Source organism: Hippocampus zosterae, chromosome 8 (assembly GCF_025434085.1).
Source record: "Hippocampus zosterae strain Florida chromosome 8, ASM2543408v3, whole genome shotgun sequence".
NCBI lineage: Eukaryota > Metazoa > Chordata > Actinopteri > Syngnathiformes > Syngnathidae > Hippocampus > Hippocampus zosterae.
Genome location: NC_067458.1, coordinates 3,505,442 through 3,525,634, shown reverse-complemented (window position 1 = coordinate 3,525,634; position 20,193 = coordinate 3,505,442). Strand labels below are relative to the sequence as shown.

Genomic DNA, 20,193 nt, shown 5'->3' with positions numbered 1-20,193 from the left:
TATGAAGATATGTTCATTTGTAGAGGTACCACTGTATTAAATATACAAATCCATGTTAATTGGCATTGTAAGAATTTGGTTATTTTTCCTCAAGAGGGCATCCAATTCTCTTGAAATAAGCAAAAACTCCTCACCTCCCTCACCTTTTTACGGAGCCCCTAAGGGGACATGGAAGGAAAAAAAAACTGAGATTTCGCAAAGAAAGAATGCGAGAGCTCGCAAAGTCTTCCAAAGTATTGCGAGATCTCGCAAAGTATTCCAAAGTATTGCGAGATCTCGCAAAGAATGCGAAATGTCACAAAGTCTTCCAAAGTATTGCGAGATCTCGCAATACTTATTTTTAATGGTCGTTGACGTGCTTCCGGGTCATCGTACGTGTAAGCGCAGACAACAGTTATGGAGCGTGTTCAACCGTTCGTGAGTTTAATAGAATTTTACTTTGAAATTGGCTTGAAATACAAAGACATTAAATCTGTTCTTGATGTAAAAGTACGGTTTCCAAATAAGCGAAAGACATTTGAAGCGAGTGCTGAACCAAAGAGACCAAATTTTATATGGCACACTAGCTGGTTCGCTGCCCTCCGGGCGGCTCATCAGCTAGTTCCTGCGGAAGGCTGGTAAGGTGGTGGTTCGCCGCCCTCCGGGCGGCTCATCAGCTAGTTCCTGCGGAAGTCTGGTAACAAAAGTGTTGTTGCGTGGTTCAACTTTTTGTTCATCTTCATTGCTTATCGCGAAAATAAAGAGATGTTTAGCTCTAACTAAACATAACTAACAATTTTATTGCAATGCTTGTGGGTAGACAACATTTTTTCGCTAAGATGCCCGCGCGATCGTAGTGAGCCACTGCCTGAGCGGCGCAGTGGCGGCGCGCAGCGGCGCGGTGAAGTAGGTACGTTTTGAAAAGGGACAGACGGAAGGACAGACCGCGTGCGGGACGACGCGCAATATATATATAGATGGACTCCTATGACAAACTGAAACCATTTGGAATTTGTATTAATGGGGCTATTGATGGTTTTTCAAGGAAAATAATGTGGCTCGATGCCTACATAACAAGTAGTGACCCGAAGTTGATTGGAGGTTACTACATCGACGTTGTGCACCATTTGGGGGGTTGTCCTCGAATCGTTCGAGTTGATCTTGGGACTGAAAATGGTCACGTTAAAGGCTTCCAGCGTTTCCTGGTGCCAATACCGCCAGGCAGCACTCTTGACAGTTACTTGGATGGAGTCAGCACCGCCAATCAAAGAATTGAATACACGTATTGGTAGCGGTTTCTTCGCCAGTGCATGGAGTTCTGGTTATCCCTCCTCACAGACCTCAGAGACAACGGCTTCCTTGATGGTGGGTTTCTGGACAAAAACGTCCTACAATTTTGTTGCATGGGACTTATTCAGGTGAGTTTATACATTCTGATAAACTCATTAATTAAATGGGTATTTTTGTATGCGAGAGTGAGTTAATGGGAAAGCGGACAGGGACACGAAAGAAGGAAAGAAGATAATGGTGTGTTATCACGGGGTGAAGGTGAAGGAAAAGTGGGGAGTGGGGAGATGTGGTACACATGAGAGGGGAGGAGTGAGACAAAAAAAGCAGCTTCATGCTAAAATTTCTTGCTCATAAAAACTGATTGACTGTGCAACTCTTATTTAGGGGTGAGAGGACGCTGGCGTGTATGTCGCCGCTTCTCACTCCAAAAACTTTTCAAAGCTCAGATTTTCTTCTGGTTTGTCTTTTGCCCTTCTGTTTTTGGACTGTGATTGATGTAACAAATCATAGCTTCACCCGGTCAATCAAACCCCAAATCGTAACTTAGTCCACGGGCTAACTCCGGTAGCTTAAACTTACCGGCTGTCACCGCAACGGCCTTTCTCCCTCGTCATGGGGCGGCACAACTTCGCCGCCTTTGTGTTATTTCTGATACTCCTGACGTTCTGCCATCATCCAGTGACAGGACTACTCCATTATTCTGTTACGGATCTTCTCCGGAGCCTCCACCGCCGGAACTGCACCATCATCTTGACATCGCTCGCCTGCCTCGACGTCGCTACATTCACGGCGGGTCGCGTAGACATGTTGAATACAAAAATCCCTGGCTCAATCAACTCGACCTAGTCCACTTTTCAACGTCCTCCCAGAAACCGCGGCCGCAACACCACCTACTATGCAGTAGCTGCTCCATTATCGACCGTTCCCCACTCCCAGATGCCCTTTCAAACCCGGATGACCTCACCGCTCACTACAATGCCTGCCTCACAAATATTCTAAATATTTTTCAATGTCCCGGCTGCAGAGTTTGTCTTTGATCGTGATATGCCCCGGATTGCACCATTTGTCGTTCACAAAAACAGCCAGTCCCCCACCTTTTCTCTTTCCACTCCCTTCATTCCTGTCCGCACGTATGAGTTGGAACCCTTCCAACTCGACATGTGTGTCCGAAGTGATCGCTGTTAGCCACGACTCTGTGAGTAGCATTAGGCTAGCCTCGCGGTACTCCCTTTGATGTCGCGTTAGCGCCGCCAGCTCATCCATCTTGTTAGGGAGCGATCTTACATTCCCCATGATGACGGACGGGAGCCTCCACCGCCGGAACTGCACCATCATCTTGACATCGCTCGCCTGCCTCGACGTCGCTACATTCACGGCGGGTCGCGTAGACATGTTGAATACAAAAATCCCTGGCTCAATAAACTCAACCTGGTCCACTTTTCAACGTCCTCCCAGAAACCGCGGCCGCAACACCACCTACTATGCAGTAGCTGCTCCATTATCGACCGTTCCCCACTCCCAGATGCCCTTTCAAACCCGGATGACCTCACCGCTCACTACAATGCCTGCCTCACAAATATTCTAAATATTTTTCAATGTCCCGGCTGCAGAGTTTGTCTTTGATCGTGATATGCCCCGGATTGCACCATTTGTCGTTCACAAAAACAGCCAGTCCCCCACCTTTTCTCTTTCCACTCCCTTCATTCCTGTCCGCACGTATGAGTTGGAAGCCTTCCAACTCGACATGTGTGTCCGGAGTGATCGCTGTTAGCCACGACTCTGTGAGTAGCATTAGGCTTTTGATGTCGCGTTAGCGCCGCCAGCTCATCCATCTTGTTAGGGAGCGATCTTACATTCCCCATGATGACGGACGGGAGGACATGTCTGTACTTTCTCTGCCTTGTGCGGCGGTCCTTCCCGGCTCAACACCCTCGTGTCCTCCTCTTCAACTCTCGTGGGATATCCGGTTTGTCACCGGCCAGTAGCCCGCTGTTAGCCCGCCATGCTAACAGCTGGTCCTTACTGTATAAACAATGGAGTTGCGTGTGCTATCTGGATCTCCGTTCACAGGATACGTAAAAGGATTAAAGCAAATAAAGGAGATGAGCATAAATGAAGCTGCCCCTCTCCCCCCCATGGGTTTGGGGTACAAAACCACGCAAAACAAAATGGGAAGAAGTAATAAATAAAGTAAAAGGACGAAAAGAAACTCAAACAGGGATATGAGCTGCTAGAGAGGCAGCCACTCAGGGGGCGCCATCATCAAAAAAAAAAAAGGTAGCAGTCAATAGTCTTTTTTCCTCTTGTTATGTAAAATAACCATTGTTGAATTGTATGGTGTCATGTTATTTAGACAGGATTGCCACAAGTGGTGATGTAAAATTCTTCAGTAGTTGGGTTTATGTTAGGGAGGGGCCAGCTAGGCACATCCTTAGCCAGAGTGCTTTGCATCTCACACCTGAGACTTGCCAGCTCATCGCCCACCTGTAGCGCATCAGCTCACTTGGGCTGGTGTAAGTTGGCTCTCAAACCGGTCTCTCTGGAATGACCTCCCACTGAAGATTCGGCAAGCCCCCTCGCTGCCCATCTGTAAAACCTGCCTCAAAACTCACTTGTATTCTTCGGCATTTGACTCCGCATGACTCAGACTTGATCCTAGTTTTACAGTTTGGTGCTTTCTACCATTTTTGGTATTAGATTTTTTTGCCAGAAAATGGTGGGGTTTTTTTGTGCCTGAAATGGGCAGCATTTTTCACAGCCACGCTTTGTTCAGCAGAAAGGCCGGTGCTGTTAGACAGTCTGCGGCTGGATGGATGTTGTGGAGCCAACGTTGAGAAGAAAGGAGCGTCAGCGCAGATCGTCGATACGACTGACTTGAAATTGAAGCCGATTTACATGGGACGGGAGATGTGAGGCAATCTCTTTTTCATCAATGGACATTACAGCTTCTTTTTGTTTCTCAAATAGTGGGGCGCGCCCCCCTAGGGGAGTGCGAGGCTCCGTCAAGGGGGGGCCCGTTTGACCTCGGGGAACATGCTTTTTAAATTTTTTACTGTCCTAAAATAAGGTGCAGTTGCACCTCCACTACATTAGGGGGCAGTAGCGCTCTCATTGGCAGAGTTTAAGCAGGGAGCATTCTCAGGGCGGAAATATGACGAGGCGTTTGTGGTGCTCGCCTTCAATGTGACTGCGGTGGCAGACGAGGAAAGATCAATGTGCTTACTGTGTCTAAAAATTTTGGTAGTGGACAGCATGAAGCCAAATAAATTAAGGTGTCACTTAAAGACATTACACCCCAATCACGCTGATAAGCTGCTTGAGTTTTTTTCAGCAAAAACGTGCCGAATATTGCTACCAATCATGCTGCTTTGTGACTGCAACTTCAGTAAACTAAAATTACAGGTCCCGGCTACACGTTGAGCAGGAGCAGAGTTGTTGTGTCCTGCACGACTCTCTGTGTCTTGAGTGGTGTGTTGTATTATTTTGTCATTTTATGTTATGTTATGTTATGTTCTTTTGATGGCGGCACGGACACCCGCAGCGCCTCCTCTCTCTCCTGTGGTTGAGAGGAAAGTAATTTCATCAATGCTGTATGTTGCACATTTTACAATAAAATTGACTTGAACTTGAGTGGACCCCCCCCCCCCCCCCCCCCGTTACTCACCACCTTTTCCAGCTACTCCCCCAGGCAAGTGCTTCCGATCCATGTGTACCAAAACCAGCAGACATTGAAACGGGTTCTTCTCTCTCGCTGTTAACTCCCTAACACTAACTCAAATCTATAGTGGCATTTGCATTTCTGCACACTCCTCTGACTCAGTATTCCTGCAATGATCATTGTAGTTCCAGATTTGTACATCCATTTATAATTATGATTGATCTATATATATATATATATTGATCTCCCATAGACTTTGTGTACAATTGCACACCTAAAGTTGAATTACAATTACTGTTCCTGATCACTTTAAAAATGGTGCAAAGATTATCTGCACAAATTGCATAACTGTCATAGTACTGTCATGTATTGCATCACTGATACTCTGCACATTGTCTCACGGCTGTCATTGGGTGGTACTACTATACCATTACATTCTGGAAAGTCTTTTCGGTGCTTATATGGCATGTCCTTGTTTATCGTAGTTTCTTGTTTTTGATAATACTAGTTTAGCCTGTACTACTGCAGAAAAAAAAATTCATGTCTGTTCTTCATACCTGGCCAATAAAGATGCTTCAGATTCTAATTCTGTCTTCTCTTCATTGCAGTTCAAGACATTTCGTGCCATTCAGGTATTTCAGAATGAAAGTGGCATCAACGAAAAACGTCTTTTTTTGCTCAGCGGCACATAGATCTGAGACTCATCTGCATAGCGGTGGAAGGAAATACCATGTTTCCTTAAGCTGTAGCCCAATGGAAGCAGATACAGTGAGAACAGCAGAGGCCCCAGAATTGAACCCCGTGGAACTCCACGTGACAGTGGAGCAGTCCGTGACTCAGATCATACTGTGCTTCCATTCCCCATGCACCTTGGCTCAAACCTCGTCACCGCCCCGCCCCTCTTCTTTGCATCTTTCTTTTCTCATCTAAGATCTCGTGACACTGAAAAGTGAACCCCTACAGGCTTTCCCATCCTCTCTCCCTCTCCTGTTCATTGTTTTTCCATTTTTCTTTGAGAGGTGGTGCTCAATTTTGTTGCTTGGTACTTTGTAAACTTGCAATGACAATAAGGATCATTTAATTAATTCAATCAATCAAGCATTCATTCATTCATCCAAATACTTTTTCATGGCACTGTGTACATACATGTATCCATTCATGTGTATTGCATCCAATCCACAATCATTTAAGAGGGTGTGGAAAAATGGATGGACCCCAAAAAGCAGGCAAGAGGGAGGAGCAGGGTGTATTTGAAGTATTGTATTTAACCCTTGGGTCCTTCAAATGAAAAAAAAAACCCAAGTTACACATTTTACAATTTTTGTAATGATGTATTTTGTGTTTTACAAACACTTTTTTTTTCAAACACTCAAAATGTTCAGAGGCATCTGTGCTATCCATGCATATATAGTTTTTATTAGTTCTTTGGGATTTTTTATTCTTTATTTTTTGCAAAAGGAAAAAAAAAATTGTGTCTGGAGGTCCCAACCAAGCCCTACTAACAATCCCGACCGGACGAGTTCATGTAAAATGCATTGGTTTGAAGCCTCCTGCAAAAAGGCAAACTCATTTGCGATCCTCTGGTGCCACCTAAAAGTTGCACAATTGGAATGACCTCAACCCAACAATGTGGCATGCATACACATCTGTCCAAGCGAAAACAAAGCGATTAACGTAAAAATCGCGTGAAATGCTTGTTTACACATTAGGTTTACGATGCATTCAAAAATATGAATTATAATGGGTCTCTATGGTGCAAAATATGTAAATTGTGAAGATTACGGAATCAAAACCTTTTTTATTATTGCTGCAATGCCTGAGAATTATCAGCCGGTGACGTCATGAAATTTAGGCCATTTTAAACCCCCCCCCCCCCCCCCATACGTTTCAGCTCTCTTGTGTTTTTCCGAATGCCTTTGATTCAAAGACATAATTTTACATTTATCGCAAGCGGTGGACTACGAGGGTTAAAACAAAGAAAACTAAATCCAAAACAAAGTCCAAAGTAACAAACAAAAACCATGACTTAAACAAAAACCATCAATAACCAAAACACTACTCGAACAAACATAACAGCAGCAAAGGAACAGCAAACAAACAAACATGACAGTAGCAAGAGCAAACAATGACCCGACACTGAGTGTTCGGGCTGGGAGCCCTTTTAAAGCCCTAATTACCTATGATCAACAGGTGTGCAGCTGCCGGGGGAGCCCTACAGTGCCACCTGTTGGTCCCTAAACCGAATCATGACAATGGAAATCAAATTTTAGTGAAGATTGGCTTTAACATTGCATACAATGTACTTGTGCATATTTACCTCCAAAGTAGCAATCCCAGCTGCAACGGCTCCCACAATGTTTGCATGCTCTTTAAGGGACTCCAAGATTTGTTCAAAACAACCCTAAGAAAAAGAGTCGGAATGTCAGCTGTCCATGCCATACATGGTACGTTTTATCTATAAAATTAAAGCAATTTAATACATGAATGAGTGAAATGTACATAATGATGAAGGCTCTCCTCCACCTTGTAGCCTTCTGTCACTCCAGAAGCACACCTGGCCACTGTCCTACTATTCTTAGATTGAACATGTGATGAACTTTACTAGAACAATGCAGTTCTCTACTGCTCAAGATTTACTTATACAGTACAGCAACTGTTCCCTTGGTACCCAGTCATATCACTGGCCTCGCGTGGAATCCTCACATCTCCAAAAACATCACTTTTCAGAAAACAAAAACAAAAAACAAAAAAAGATGGAGAAACAAAATATGTCATTGTCATTGTGTTATTCACATTGCATTGTTAAAGAAAGCAAGCCATTTACAACACCTGAGATTGGTCATTAATTTGTTAAAAAAAAATAACAGACCCATGCAGGAAATGTGTTTTGTAATGTTGCCATTTTTTAAAGATCCTTCGGTTTTATGTGTCTTCCATGCTAAAACAGCAATATTCAAAAAGTTGATGATTTGTTTGTTTGTTTATTAAGCATATATAGTACACACAATAACAGATTGACAAAAGGCAAACAAAAATTATGAAGGAAAATTAAAAGTATGTAAAAGAAAAAAAACACATCATCACAGTTGTATGCTCAAAGGCGTAGGAAGAAGTAAATAACTTATCTAGTCCTACCCCCTTATTATGTAGCAATTTGAATTGATCATTTTTCAAAACATAGAAGAAAAATCTACACATCATCAAATACCCTTCTTTCTCCTTTTTTATTTCAATTTTCTCATATTCATTATAATTAGCATTTCTTGAATATAATTGATAAGTTGATCAAAATCCAAAACAAGAACAAACAGTTGTAATACTATATTTTATAAGTATATCAAATTTATCTTCATAATTCTGATTCATGTCGTTTTTTGTACTTTTATTTTAGGCCATTATTTCAAAATCGGCCATCTCCAGGTGGCAGAAGAGGACCAACACATTTGGACTTCACTGCAAATTTTAGTCCTCAATTACTTATTGTATTGTATAAAAGAATGATTAGAAAATTCTCGCAACCCTTGTGAGGATAAGTGATTCAGATCATGGATGAATCGATATTACAAAGTGAAACACGAAAAAAAAACTGAAGCAAGGACTTTTCTACTTGCACTATGTACAGTGGCTACAGGTGAAAAATATAAATTGAACGATTTTCTTACTTGTCAATCAGAAGACTCAACTCAACTGTATTTATAGAGCACTTTCAAACAGCCATTGCAGCGAGGGGTTTTGCCGAATGTTCAGTGAGATGTCATTCCAGAGAGAGGGACCAGCCACGGAAAAGGCTCGATCCCCTCTGAGCCTCCTTTTAGTTCTTGGTACTTCTAATAATGTCTGGGCACAGACCTGAGGCGCCGGGCAGGTGTGTAGGGCGGATGAGCTCAGAGAGCTAAGGTGGTGCGAGGTCATTTAAAGATTTGAAAACAAATAATAGGATGTTGAAAAGATCTGTTTACCATGGGTGACACTGGCAGGAACACAAACCCCACTGCAACTTTGCTCTATGATCATTAGGACACACAAATACCTCCACCCCGAGAAGATGATGGCGAAAACTAATACTGTAATATTAATAGTAATACGGTCGAACCTTGTTACAATGTACCTCGGACACAACAAATCTGTACGTTATAACGTAGTTCATTGTAACCATTAACCATTTCCAATAAAATGGCCTCACACTACGATGTACAGTCTGAAGATTTTGAGATGTAAAAACATGAACACGTCAGTTATAAATATAGTATGTGTACATAAAGAAAATATGTTATAAAACATGAAACGAACAACTGCAACATTCCTACTTCATCTCTGAAAGCATCCAGTCAACGAATGTGACCCGCAATAGGCAACTGCAAGTGCTGTTGACAAAGTCAACTGTCACTGGAGGCCAGCCAATCGCAGGGCACTAATAATAATAATAATAATAATGCTCTTGCGACGCGGGGGCCCAGTCTCATTCGGCTGGGTCGTCGCAGTGCGTAGAGCCGATCAGCTTCACCAGGGTCCGCCAATGACCACGGTCACGGGCCAGGTCCGCTGCATCCTCCAGGGTAAGGCCCTGGTGTTTGAGATCCTCTCTGATGACATCAAGCCATCTGGTGTGGGGTCTGCCGCGTGGCCTTTTCCAGCCAGCTGTCGCTGGATCAAATGAGAAGATGGCACGAGTTGGGTTTTCCGGGGGTAATCGGAGGAGATGACCAAGCCAACGGATGCGCCTCTGAGCGGCCAGTCGGGATGCAGGGGGCTGAAGGGTATGTTTTCGGAGGTCTGAGTTGGAAACATGGAGGTGCCAGCTGATGTTCAAGATGGTTCTTAGTGACCTGCTGTCAAAGCTGTCGATCCTCTTGGCCTGGGTCTTGTTTAATGGCCAGGATTCTGCACCATACAGGAGGATGGGAAGAACTGCTGCATTATAAATGCGCATCTTGGTCTTTTGGGACACTGAGTGGTGGCGCCAGAGGGGCCGCCACAGTGACTGCATTGCCGCGGCCGCGAGGGCGCGTCTGCGGTCAATCTCTGGCTTGAGATCGCCGCTGCTGGTAATAGTGGAGCCCAGGTAGATGATGGAGTTGACAAATTGCACTTCGTCTGTGCCAAAGATCAGGGGGGAGGGGTTGGGTCCGTCACCGATATACATAAGTTTGGTTTTCTGCCAGCTTACTTGGAGGCCCAGCTTTGCTGCTTCTGTTTGGTATATGGAGAGGGCACTGCTGAGGTGTTGGAGGGAGTTGCTGAACAGGGTGGTGTCATCAGCGTATTCAAGGTCGGTCAGGTGGAAGTTGCCGAGCGACACGCCTGAGACTTGCTCCCGGACTCGGATCATAAGGTGGTCAATGACACAGTTAAATAGATCAGGAGCGGCCACGCAGCCCTGTCTGACCCCGCTGTTAATGGGGAACCACTCTGAGTCCTTCCCGTTCACACGAACACAGCTCTCTGAGTTGTTGTAGAGTCGCTGGAACAATGTGGTTATTTTGGGTGGCACTCCAAGGTATTTCAGAATGTTCTAAAGGGAGAGGTGGTCGACTGTATCAAAGTTTGAGATCTATGAAGGCTATAAAAAGATGTTGGTCCTTCCGAAACTCTGTAACCTTCTCAACAATGAGTCTAACTGCTGAGATGTGATCTATGGTGGACCGGTTGGGCATGAAGCCAGCTTATTGGGGGCAGCGATGGCTTCGAATGGCGGGAAGGGCGCGGGTGAGAAGGATCCGGTGAACAGTTTTGCGGGTATGGAGAGCAGTGAGATGCCTCTTTAGTTGTTGTAGAGTTGCTTGTCGCCTTTCCGCTTCCAGAATGGCAGGATGATGCCTCGGGTACAGTCTGTGGGGGGCTGGTCTGCCACCCACACATGTTAATGATGTGGGTGAGCCACTTGGCCATGGAGTCACCACCTTCTTTGAGCAGCTCTGCGGTGATGGCACAGATTCCAGGGGCCTTGTGATTTTTTAGTGATTTTATTGCTGCTCTGACCTCGTCGATTGTGACTGGGTCAGTTTTGCAGTTGGGTTTGGGGGTGGTAGAGTTTACAGCAGTGACAAGACGGGGGTCAGTGGGAACTGGAGGGTGATGAAGGAGGTTGCTGAAGTGCTCTTTCCAGAGTTCAAGGCAGTCTATTTCAGTGGTGATGCGATTTCCACTGGCATCCTTCATGAGGGCGGTCTTGATGTGTGGTCCGATGCGGGCTTGGCGCAGCATTTGAAAGACCTGTCTAAGGTTGTTGCGCTGTGCTGCTGATTCCATGCGTTCGGCCTCTTCTCCCCAGTATCTCTCCCTGTCAGTTGCAATTGCTGCATTCTGTGCTGCATTGAGCCTCCGGTACTCTGTGATATCACCGCGCAGGCGAGCAGCACGGGATCCATGGTTGTTTGGGAAGGCATCTTGATCTTCCCAATACATCCTGGGCAGACTGGTTGACCTTTAATTTGAAAGTCTCCCAGTCTGTGATGTCATCAACGGCCAGAGCGGTGAAGGCGTTGGTGATGGAGCGGCGATATGCGGAGGCAGTGGTGGGGTCGCAGAGTCTGGAAGACATTAAGCGTGGCTGTGGCCTGATAGATGGGTCTGGTCGTATTTTAAGTCTTAGCTGGGCAACCAACAGGCGGTGGTCAGTGTTGCCCAACTGTGCACCTCTGAAGACCCTGCAGTTGGTGACGGAGGATCGCCAGCGGCGGGAGATGATGATATGGTCTATCGCCTTCCGGGTTCTTCCATTAGGGCTATACCAGGTCCAGTGATGGATCTGCTTGCGGGGGAACCATGTGTCGGTGATACAGAGGTTATTTGAATGGCAGAGGAGAAGCAGACGTTTGCCGTTATCATTTGTGGTGTTATCGACAAAGGTGGTGCCAATGGGTTGTGTGGGGGTTTGGTGAGATGGTCCTTCTCTGGAGGAAGAAGAGAAGGTTGCATTGGCGTCCGGGAGGATGATGACGATGTCATGTGGTGGGGTTTGGCTAACGACCTGATGGAGTTGGTCGAAGAAGGTGTCCTTCACTGTATCATCGGCGAGTTCTGTGGGGGCATAAGCAACGATGACTGTCATCTTGCCATGTCGGTGGAGGAATCGTGCAGACAGGAGTCGATCGTTAATTGGGATCCAGCTGATAAGTGATTGCCGTGTATGTTTGGACATGGCCAGCGCAACTCCATGGAGGCCCGTCCGGATTTCTGGGCCATTCCATATGAAGCTGTGTTTTCCTGCTGTAATTTCGCCGCTGCCTTGCCGTCTTGATTCACAAAGACCCGCCATGGTGATTTTGTAGCGGGAGAGCTCCAAGGACAGCAGTAAAGGAGCTCCATCCCGAAGAAGCGCTCGGACGTTCCATGTGACAATGCGCGTCTTCAGGCGTAGGTCAATCCGTACTCGTTGGTCGGGGGCGTTCCTATGTCTTGTCTCAGTTTGGGCAGTCTGGTTTCTTCTGGTCGGTTTCGTAACAATTAATTTCTCCTGAGTGGGTTGTTGGCCCTCTGCAGGATAGTCGGATGATGGGGCTGCCATCTCAGCGGCGTACCGACACACCGTTGGGACCTTGTTAGTCTGGAACCTCCCCGAAGACCGGCCCGCCAAGGGAGACCCTACCTGGAGCAAGCTCCAGACAGTAACGCTCTCCGGATCATTGGAACACACAAGCCTCCTTGCCATGGCAAGGCCAGGACCCACAAGGAGGCAGGGCACTGCTCGAAGAAGAATCATCTGTGCTCACAGTCACACCTAGGGACAATTTAGAGTGTTCATGAACCTGCCATGCATGTTGATGGAATGTGGGAGGAAACCGGAGTACTCGGAGAAAACCCACGCAGGCACCGGACGAGCATACAAACTGCACACAGGAAGGCCGGAGCTGCAATGTCATCCACCACCTCTGCACTCATTCATCTTCCGAGCCGCTTGATCCTCACTAGGGTCGCGGGGGGTGCCGGAGCCTATCCCAGCCGTCATCGGGCAGTAGGCGGGGGACACCCAGAATCGTTCGCCAGCCAATCACAGGGCACACGGAGACGAACAACCATCCAGGCTCACACTCACACCTAGGGACAATTTAGAATGTTCAATCAGCCTGCCACGCATGTTTTTGGAATGTGGGAGGAAACCGGAGGACCCGGAGAAAACCCACGCAGGCCTGGGGCGAACATGCAAACTCCACACAGGGAGGCCGGAGCTGGAATCGAACCCGGTACCTCTGCACTGTGAAGCCGACGTGCTAACCACTGGACTACCGGGCCGCCTTTTTATTATATATATATGTGTGTGTGCAGCATGTGCAACATACAGCATTGATTAAATTACTTTCCTCTCAACCACAGGAGAGAGAGGAGGCGCTGCGGGTGTCCGTGCCGCCATCAACAGAGCAGTTAATATAAAATGACAAAATAATACAACACAGCACATAAGACACAGATAGTTGTGCAATCTTAACCACTTTTTCTGCATACACTTTGTTGTTTGAAGCACTTATAAATGAAAGGAGAGAATCATGGTGTCCTTTCACCAGTGGATCAAAGACGTCATGCTGAAAAGATGCACATCTGCTACGATCTCAGTTTGAAAGCAAACAAGAAGTTGTAGCTTCCATTGACGAAAAAGAGATTGGCTCACATCTCCTGTTCCATGTAAATCCGCATCACTTCCAAGCGGCAACTCCCAGTTCCACATGTGCCTCTGTGCTGTGCGCTGACGCTCCTTTCTACTCATCATCGGATCCTCAACCCATCCATCCATCCATCCATCTATCCAGCCGCAGACTGTACAAGAGCACCGATATTCCCATTGAACAAAGCGAGCTGTGAAAAATGCTGCCCATTACAGGCGCAAAAACACAAGCGCTCCGGTGCTGTCCAGCACCGACAGTCACAACAACCAGAGAACCAAACTGCCAGCGGTGTCTGGCGCATGCTCCAAACCGGAATACTGAATGGGCTTTCAAGCACACACAAATCAAGTTTCAAGTCAACCCTGGGCCTATGATGAGTAGGGCCACCACCATCTACAGCGACTCCACCTCTGCCTCCGTCATCAACTCTTTACAGTTGAGGGTCGGGGACGTTGAGCCGAATCCGGGGCCGTGTCCAAGATGCCGAGCCTGCAATGGTCCGGTGTCGACTAGAAGAGCAAGATGCATCACGTGCCATAACTACTACCACAAAAGCTGCTTGTCAAAGTCAGCGGTGTAGAAGCGTTGTGTTGAGAACAACTTCACCCGTGGAGACTGCGACCCAAGGGGCCTTCATTCTGCACCCCTGCAACAAATGTGGAAAAGTGTGCCAGTGTGCCAGCCTGACCCACCTTGCCGGCACCAAATTGTCCAGGTCGGAGAGAGAGAAGATGAAAACGGGACGACTGACCTGGACGTGCTGCTCATCATCGCCAACCAAGACATCACCGGTTGAATTTCAAGTACCTAGAGAAAGAGAAACCTGTTCCAAATGTAGAAAGTGGATAAAATGTAACTACCAAAGGGCAACCCGTGCCACCTGTGGTGAATCGAGTCATTTGGCCTGTATGGGACTCAAGAGACAAGAGCAAGAAAAGATGAGAGACAGAGAACTATTAGGAACTGTTGCCTACCTGGAAGAGCAATCCAAAGATCAACTCCCACACTTGATTCACCATCTGCCATCCAAAGCAGCAGTGTCTCCGACGCACCAACAACAGCCAGCAACCGAACCTCATCTACTCTGACCTACACACCTACACCCCATCCATCACACACACCACAAGAACCCAAAGAGATGGAAGAGGATCTGAAGAAGTCATTCAACTTGAAGGGGCACCGTGCAGGGAATGTAAGAGAAGAATCGGCCAAGGGGTTAACAGGTTGGTGTGTTCTCACTGTAACGGCAACTTCCATTTCAACTACATGACAACCACTAGGTCTCAATCCCAAGCCCAGAGAAGCCTCTCGACCTGGTGCTGCGGACCCTGCAGAGAGAACATGAAACCACTAATACAGTGAAACTCCCCTAAAGCGAAAATAACCCCTAATGTGAAAACATCTTTTTGCATGAACACCATTCCCATTCTACTGCCCCCCATACGACGAAAAAAAAACGCTCTTGAGTTATACAAAATAATTTTCTCTGCTCCAGCTTCGCGAAGACATTCACTACAACAAAGTCTAATCCAACAGTGACCTCTCCTGCTTCGTTCGGAAACGGCAACAGCAACGACCACACGAGTTGACATAGTGAACTGTTTACTTCGGTCACAGCTGCAAGTTTCCTGAACGCAACATACTCATAGCTGCTCTGCCATTGGCTTACCGAGCAGCATACTGACCTCCGATTGGCCAACAGGGACCTCACTGTCTATGTATGTAGATACTGAAGCTAGATCCGTAGAAGATAGAGTGGAATGCATCTGATTAGCTGCTCAGAGTAAATTGCTTATGGCTCGACGGACATTCAAATAAATGAACATTTCCTCATTATCATGCTAAAAACCTTACACTAACTGGAGCGCTAATGAGAAAGAAGCGCTCCAGTTAGCTTTCGGAGGCTAAAAACCTTATGCTAACTATGGCCATCGAGGACTACGAAGCGTCCCGTGGCTGGCTTAAAAGTTCATTGGATGACATCAGCTGAGCAACGCTGTCTTGGTTGGCGATCGAGGGTTCGGTCGAGTTAGAGACAGTGAGATGGTGGAAAGAAAAACCACCGGGTCCAGGAAGTATGTGTTATTGTTAGATTCAGACGAGCATGGTTGTTGCATTGCTAGAATGGCTACAAAATGGACCTTTGGATGTCAAGCAGCTCAGACCAGAAGAACTCTGATGCTGAAAGAGAGGATAAAAGTGATCAAAATGAAAAACAGAGCAAGCAAAATTAAATACATTATCCAAGAAATTGATGTAAGTAAAAAGTGAATGTTGATCGTAAATTTAGCAATTTCTTTCCCTTTTTTTCTTTCTACACTGACAATATGAAGTGTCAAATAAGTGTGTGCTCATACATATGCACTATTGAAATAAAAATAAAGAGCACACATATGATTGTGTATGCATGTACACATGTTTGTGTGTTTACATCCGAGATCAAATTTGCTACAGTGAAAAACCCCCTGTTGTGAAAGAATTCTTGCTGCAAACATGATTTCGTTGTAGAGGAATTTCACTGTAGTGTCTCCACCGCGATGCCCATCCTTGATAAAGCCTCTTAAGGAGTAATCCAGCCGCAACTCCAAATACTGCAGTGGAACTCCAACAGGATTTTTCCCGAGAGATGCCTCTCCTCGAAGACTACCTTGTGGGACACTCCATTGACCTAGTATGTATCCAATAGATGAAGTTAATACCGGCCGACGTGCTGCGAGATATGTCCCAGTATGCGACAATCCGGCGAGACAGAAGAGTCCAGGGGGAAGCCAGAGGAGGCAGATTATTGATCTACGTGAAAAAGGCCCTTCCCTACCGCGTCATTCCTCAAAATACCTCAAGCTCCCCAGTCCCACTCCCACTACCTAACAATAAGAGGCTCAAAGTCAGTAACCGGTACCAACCGCCAGAGAACTCCCCCTATTTTTCTGCTTCGCTCTCGACGAAGGCGGACGCTTTTTGACCAGCTCCTGCCCTCACCCCACCCTCTCCTTGCTCGCCACTTAGTCTCTGTGCTGTCTTTGTCTAACTTTTCCGAGCCTCCTACCGTATTTTCATCTGAAGAACTAAGCATGGAATTAGTTGGCTGGTCTCTCGATGCAATCGACAAAATTTTTTTGACGAAAAGAGCAGGCAGTGGGGAGCCTGCTTGCCCTCCAGGGACATTTGCTGCCGGATACACCCTTGATCCATGGAGAAAGTGGAGACCAGAGTGCCTGGCAATACTGTCCGTGGAGGATATGGAAGACATCTACATTATTGGCCTTTTGATAACAGGTATGCTGCTGTTTGGTGTTGGCAGCTTTCTGTTCTATCGCAAAATTCAACCGACGGTAGCGGCTTTATTGGAAGTGAAGAAGCTGCCGGTCATTCTGGATGGTTTGGCGCGAATGTCCAACACTCAGACTCAAGCGGTGATTGAGCTCAACCGCAATATCGATGCGGTTTTGGAGCGACTCCGCACGATCGACAACAACATGTAGAAGTTGGAATCCGCGCTGCGGAAAGTGTTTTCGGATTCGGCTGATTGGCGCCAGTGAAGACATATAGACCACGGACTCAAGGCTGTCTGAAATTGTTGGCGGCCGTCCCTCCAAAACAAACAACGCTATCTGGCCCTTTCCCCTGGATGGAAATATGCATGGACTCTAGGACCCCCACCATCACTCCCCTCCTTCTCTGCCATGGACTGAGAAGCTGGGACTGTCTTCATGAGGACCTCGACGAAGCAGCTATGACCTGTACATGCATACACATACACAACTGGACATGCACATCTTTGTTATCACCGTCTTCATCGCTCCGATTCTTTTGCCCCCGTGACGTGGTTCGATCTGCAGAGCGCTCGTGTGTCCGTGCAGCTGGCCATGTCTACGATGATACTAGTGCAGCATGTTATACCGGAGACAAATTCCTTGTGTGTTGTACGTACTTGGCCAATAAAGATGATTCTGATGTCGGCCACGTTGCGGTCACCGCCCCCCCACCCCTTCCTATTCATCCTCCCCCTTATTACATGTTATGTCTTGTGACTTGCTGTAACTGTCATATGCTTACCTATGTGCTAGGGTCTTTTTTTTTTTATCCTGGACTTAAATTATCCTCAGAAGAGGATAGTTTGAGCGTGGGGGTTTTTCCCCCTCTCCCTACCCAGCATTTTCCTTTCTGAATTCTGATTGTAATTTCCCCATTGCGGGACAAATAAAGGGATATCTTATATCTTCAAAGGGTGGGCTTCACGAGCTGCGATTTACAGTACGAACTAGGAGAAAACGAGATAATCTGTGCCAACGTCAATGCACATGATGGAGTCTGGGATGAGAGAGCAAGAGCGAATGAAAGAGGAGAGGTGTTAGCTTAGATGATGTTGCACGGCAACGGGATCTTCCTGAATGACGGACAACCGACAAGACAGGACCCAGCGACGGGTCAACTCTCCTCCCCGGATGTTACGATAGTACATGAGACTCTTCAGGACAAATGCAGCTGGAAGCTGAAAGATTTTCTTTCTTCTGATCACCACGCCATACTGATAACCATACAGCTGCCAGCGAAAACACAGAAATGCCAGAAAAAACTTGTGTGGGACTGTAAAAATGGCAATCCGACTAAGTTCGACAAAGCGGTAGACACACTCATTAGGCACAAATAGGCCTAAAAGCCGTAGGGATGACTGGTCAATGTTGGAAAACGAAAGAAATTACCAACCTTTAAGCTGAAAGAAACCAAGCACGAGAGACAGATGGTATCCACTCCTCGAAGTTCAAAGAGTTGGATGGAAGCTTAAGGCTGCCCCAAAAGAAATAAAGTCCGAGATTTGGAAGGAGTGAAATGTGGAAGGTATTTTGAAGTTTAACGACCGCCAAAAGCAGTGACCCCTCGCGGGTGACCTGTGAGGATGGACAGAACTATGTCATCCCAAGACAGAAAACAAATGCTTTTGCTACAATGTACCAATCAGTTAGCTCACTCAGGCTGCTGAAAGGTGAGAGGGGGATGAAAAAAGTGCTGAACTCCAACCTAATATCGGACAAAAGATCATCAGAACCAGGCCTTCACCACCGGTGAAGTAAGAGCTGCGCTGAAAAGTCTCAACCTTTCGAAGGCGGTGGGACCAGATTGTATCCACCCACGTTTTCTCCACAACCTGGGACCAACTGCGCTGTTAGTGATGGCTAGGATGTTGAATCTATCATCGTCAACTTTGCAGATCCCGCAAGAGTGGAGCGTAGCAGACATCAGGCCAGTGCCCACCCAATGAAGCTGGATAGCAATCGACCGATTCCCTGACGTCAGTCGTAGGAAAGGTTATCGAGAGGCTCATTGCGAATCAAGTATGCTTCCTTGCTGAGACTCAAAAACTATTGTCAGAATCTTAAGATGGCTTTAGACCCGGCAGGAACACCGAAGACCAAGTCATTTGTTTATCAGAGTCTATCAGCAATGGCTTCCATTGCAATCCAATACAACAGACAGTCCTAGCTTTGATTGATTACTTGAAGGCTTATGATCGAGTGTGGCGGGACGCCCTCTTATTCAAGATGCGGAAGAGTGGGGTGCCAACACACACGGTAAGATGGGTCCAGGCCTGACTCTCAAACTGTATCAATTGGGCGACGTCAGAGGGTGAGAAAAGCAAGAAGAAAAACTTAAATGAAGGTGTGCCGCAGGGATCTGCCCTCTCACCACTGCTATTCCTGTTCTACATTAGCGATCTAGACACCGGGCCAGAAGGACCTCAAGTCAGCATGTTTGCAGATGATGTGGTGATCTGGGTCCAAGACAAAGATCTCTCGGTGGCTGAGGAGAAATTGCAGCTGGAGACAAAGCAGAGACAAGCAGGAGCGCTGAGGGGACTGGCTTCTACCGACTGGGGGTATGAGAAGTCCACACTGAGAACAATGTACATCGCCACAGGTCTCTCGCAGATCGAGTATGCTGGTGCTGTCTGGCTGCCGTGGATCTCAAAAACCACAATGCAGAAACTTGAAATCTGCCAAAGATATACTGGAAGAGTGATAACCGGACAACTCAAGACCACCCCAAATGAGGCGATTCTGGCTGAGGCCAACCTTCTCTCCAGACCCGCTCCACCCAAATATCTGTCATCGCCTTGGAAAAATCACTCAGGTGCAAACCCAGTAACCCAAGGCATGAAACGGCAGTAAAACCCCTTCGCGCGGAGAACAAAGAAAATGAGCTGCCGTACAAAAGCAAGTATGGGTGAGGATATTTGGAGAAGAAACACCTGCCACTAAACCAAGCATATTGTCACCTTGGCTAGACCTCGGTAATCCCAAATTTGACAAGTCCTTTCAAAAGAAATCAACCGTTGATCCAGACAGAAATTACCGTATTTTCACGACTATTTGACGCACCGTACGGTTGGGCGCAGTCTCATTAATGGGTGACATTTCTATATTTTACACATACACAGGCCGCACTGTACTAATGGGTGCAGTTTCACAGTGGTAAAACATACGCTTAAACATACGGCATGCATGCATGCTAACACGTTCGCTAACACGTTATCTTGAAGCATACACTGAAGCTCGAAGCTAAAACACGTTTTTAAAAAGGCAACGAAAGCAGAACTGAGTTCGGGTGTATTTTATTTACAAGGTACTCACGTTTTTTGCTCAATCATCACTCAGAAAGCCATCAAAG

General features: G+C 46.6%; 1 protein-coding gene across 1 annotated transcript in view; it reads right to left on the bottom strand.

Moving 5' to 3' along the window:
- LOC127605713 (tetraspanin-1) overlaps positions 1–20,193 on the bottom strand; it is a 79,185-nt gene that overhangs the window by 2,295 nt on the left and 56,697 nt on the right. The window contains exon 6 of the mRNA XM_052073495.1: positions 7,245–7,328. Within this exon, the coding sequence (XP_051929455.1) occupies positions 7,245–7,328 (84 nt within the window). The remainder of the gene's footprint in view (positions 1–7,244; positions 7,329–20,193) is intronic.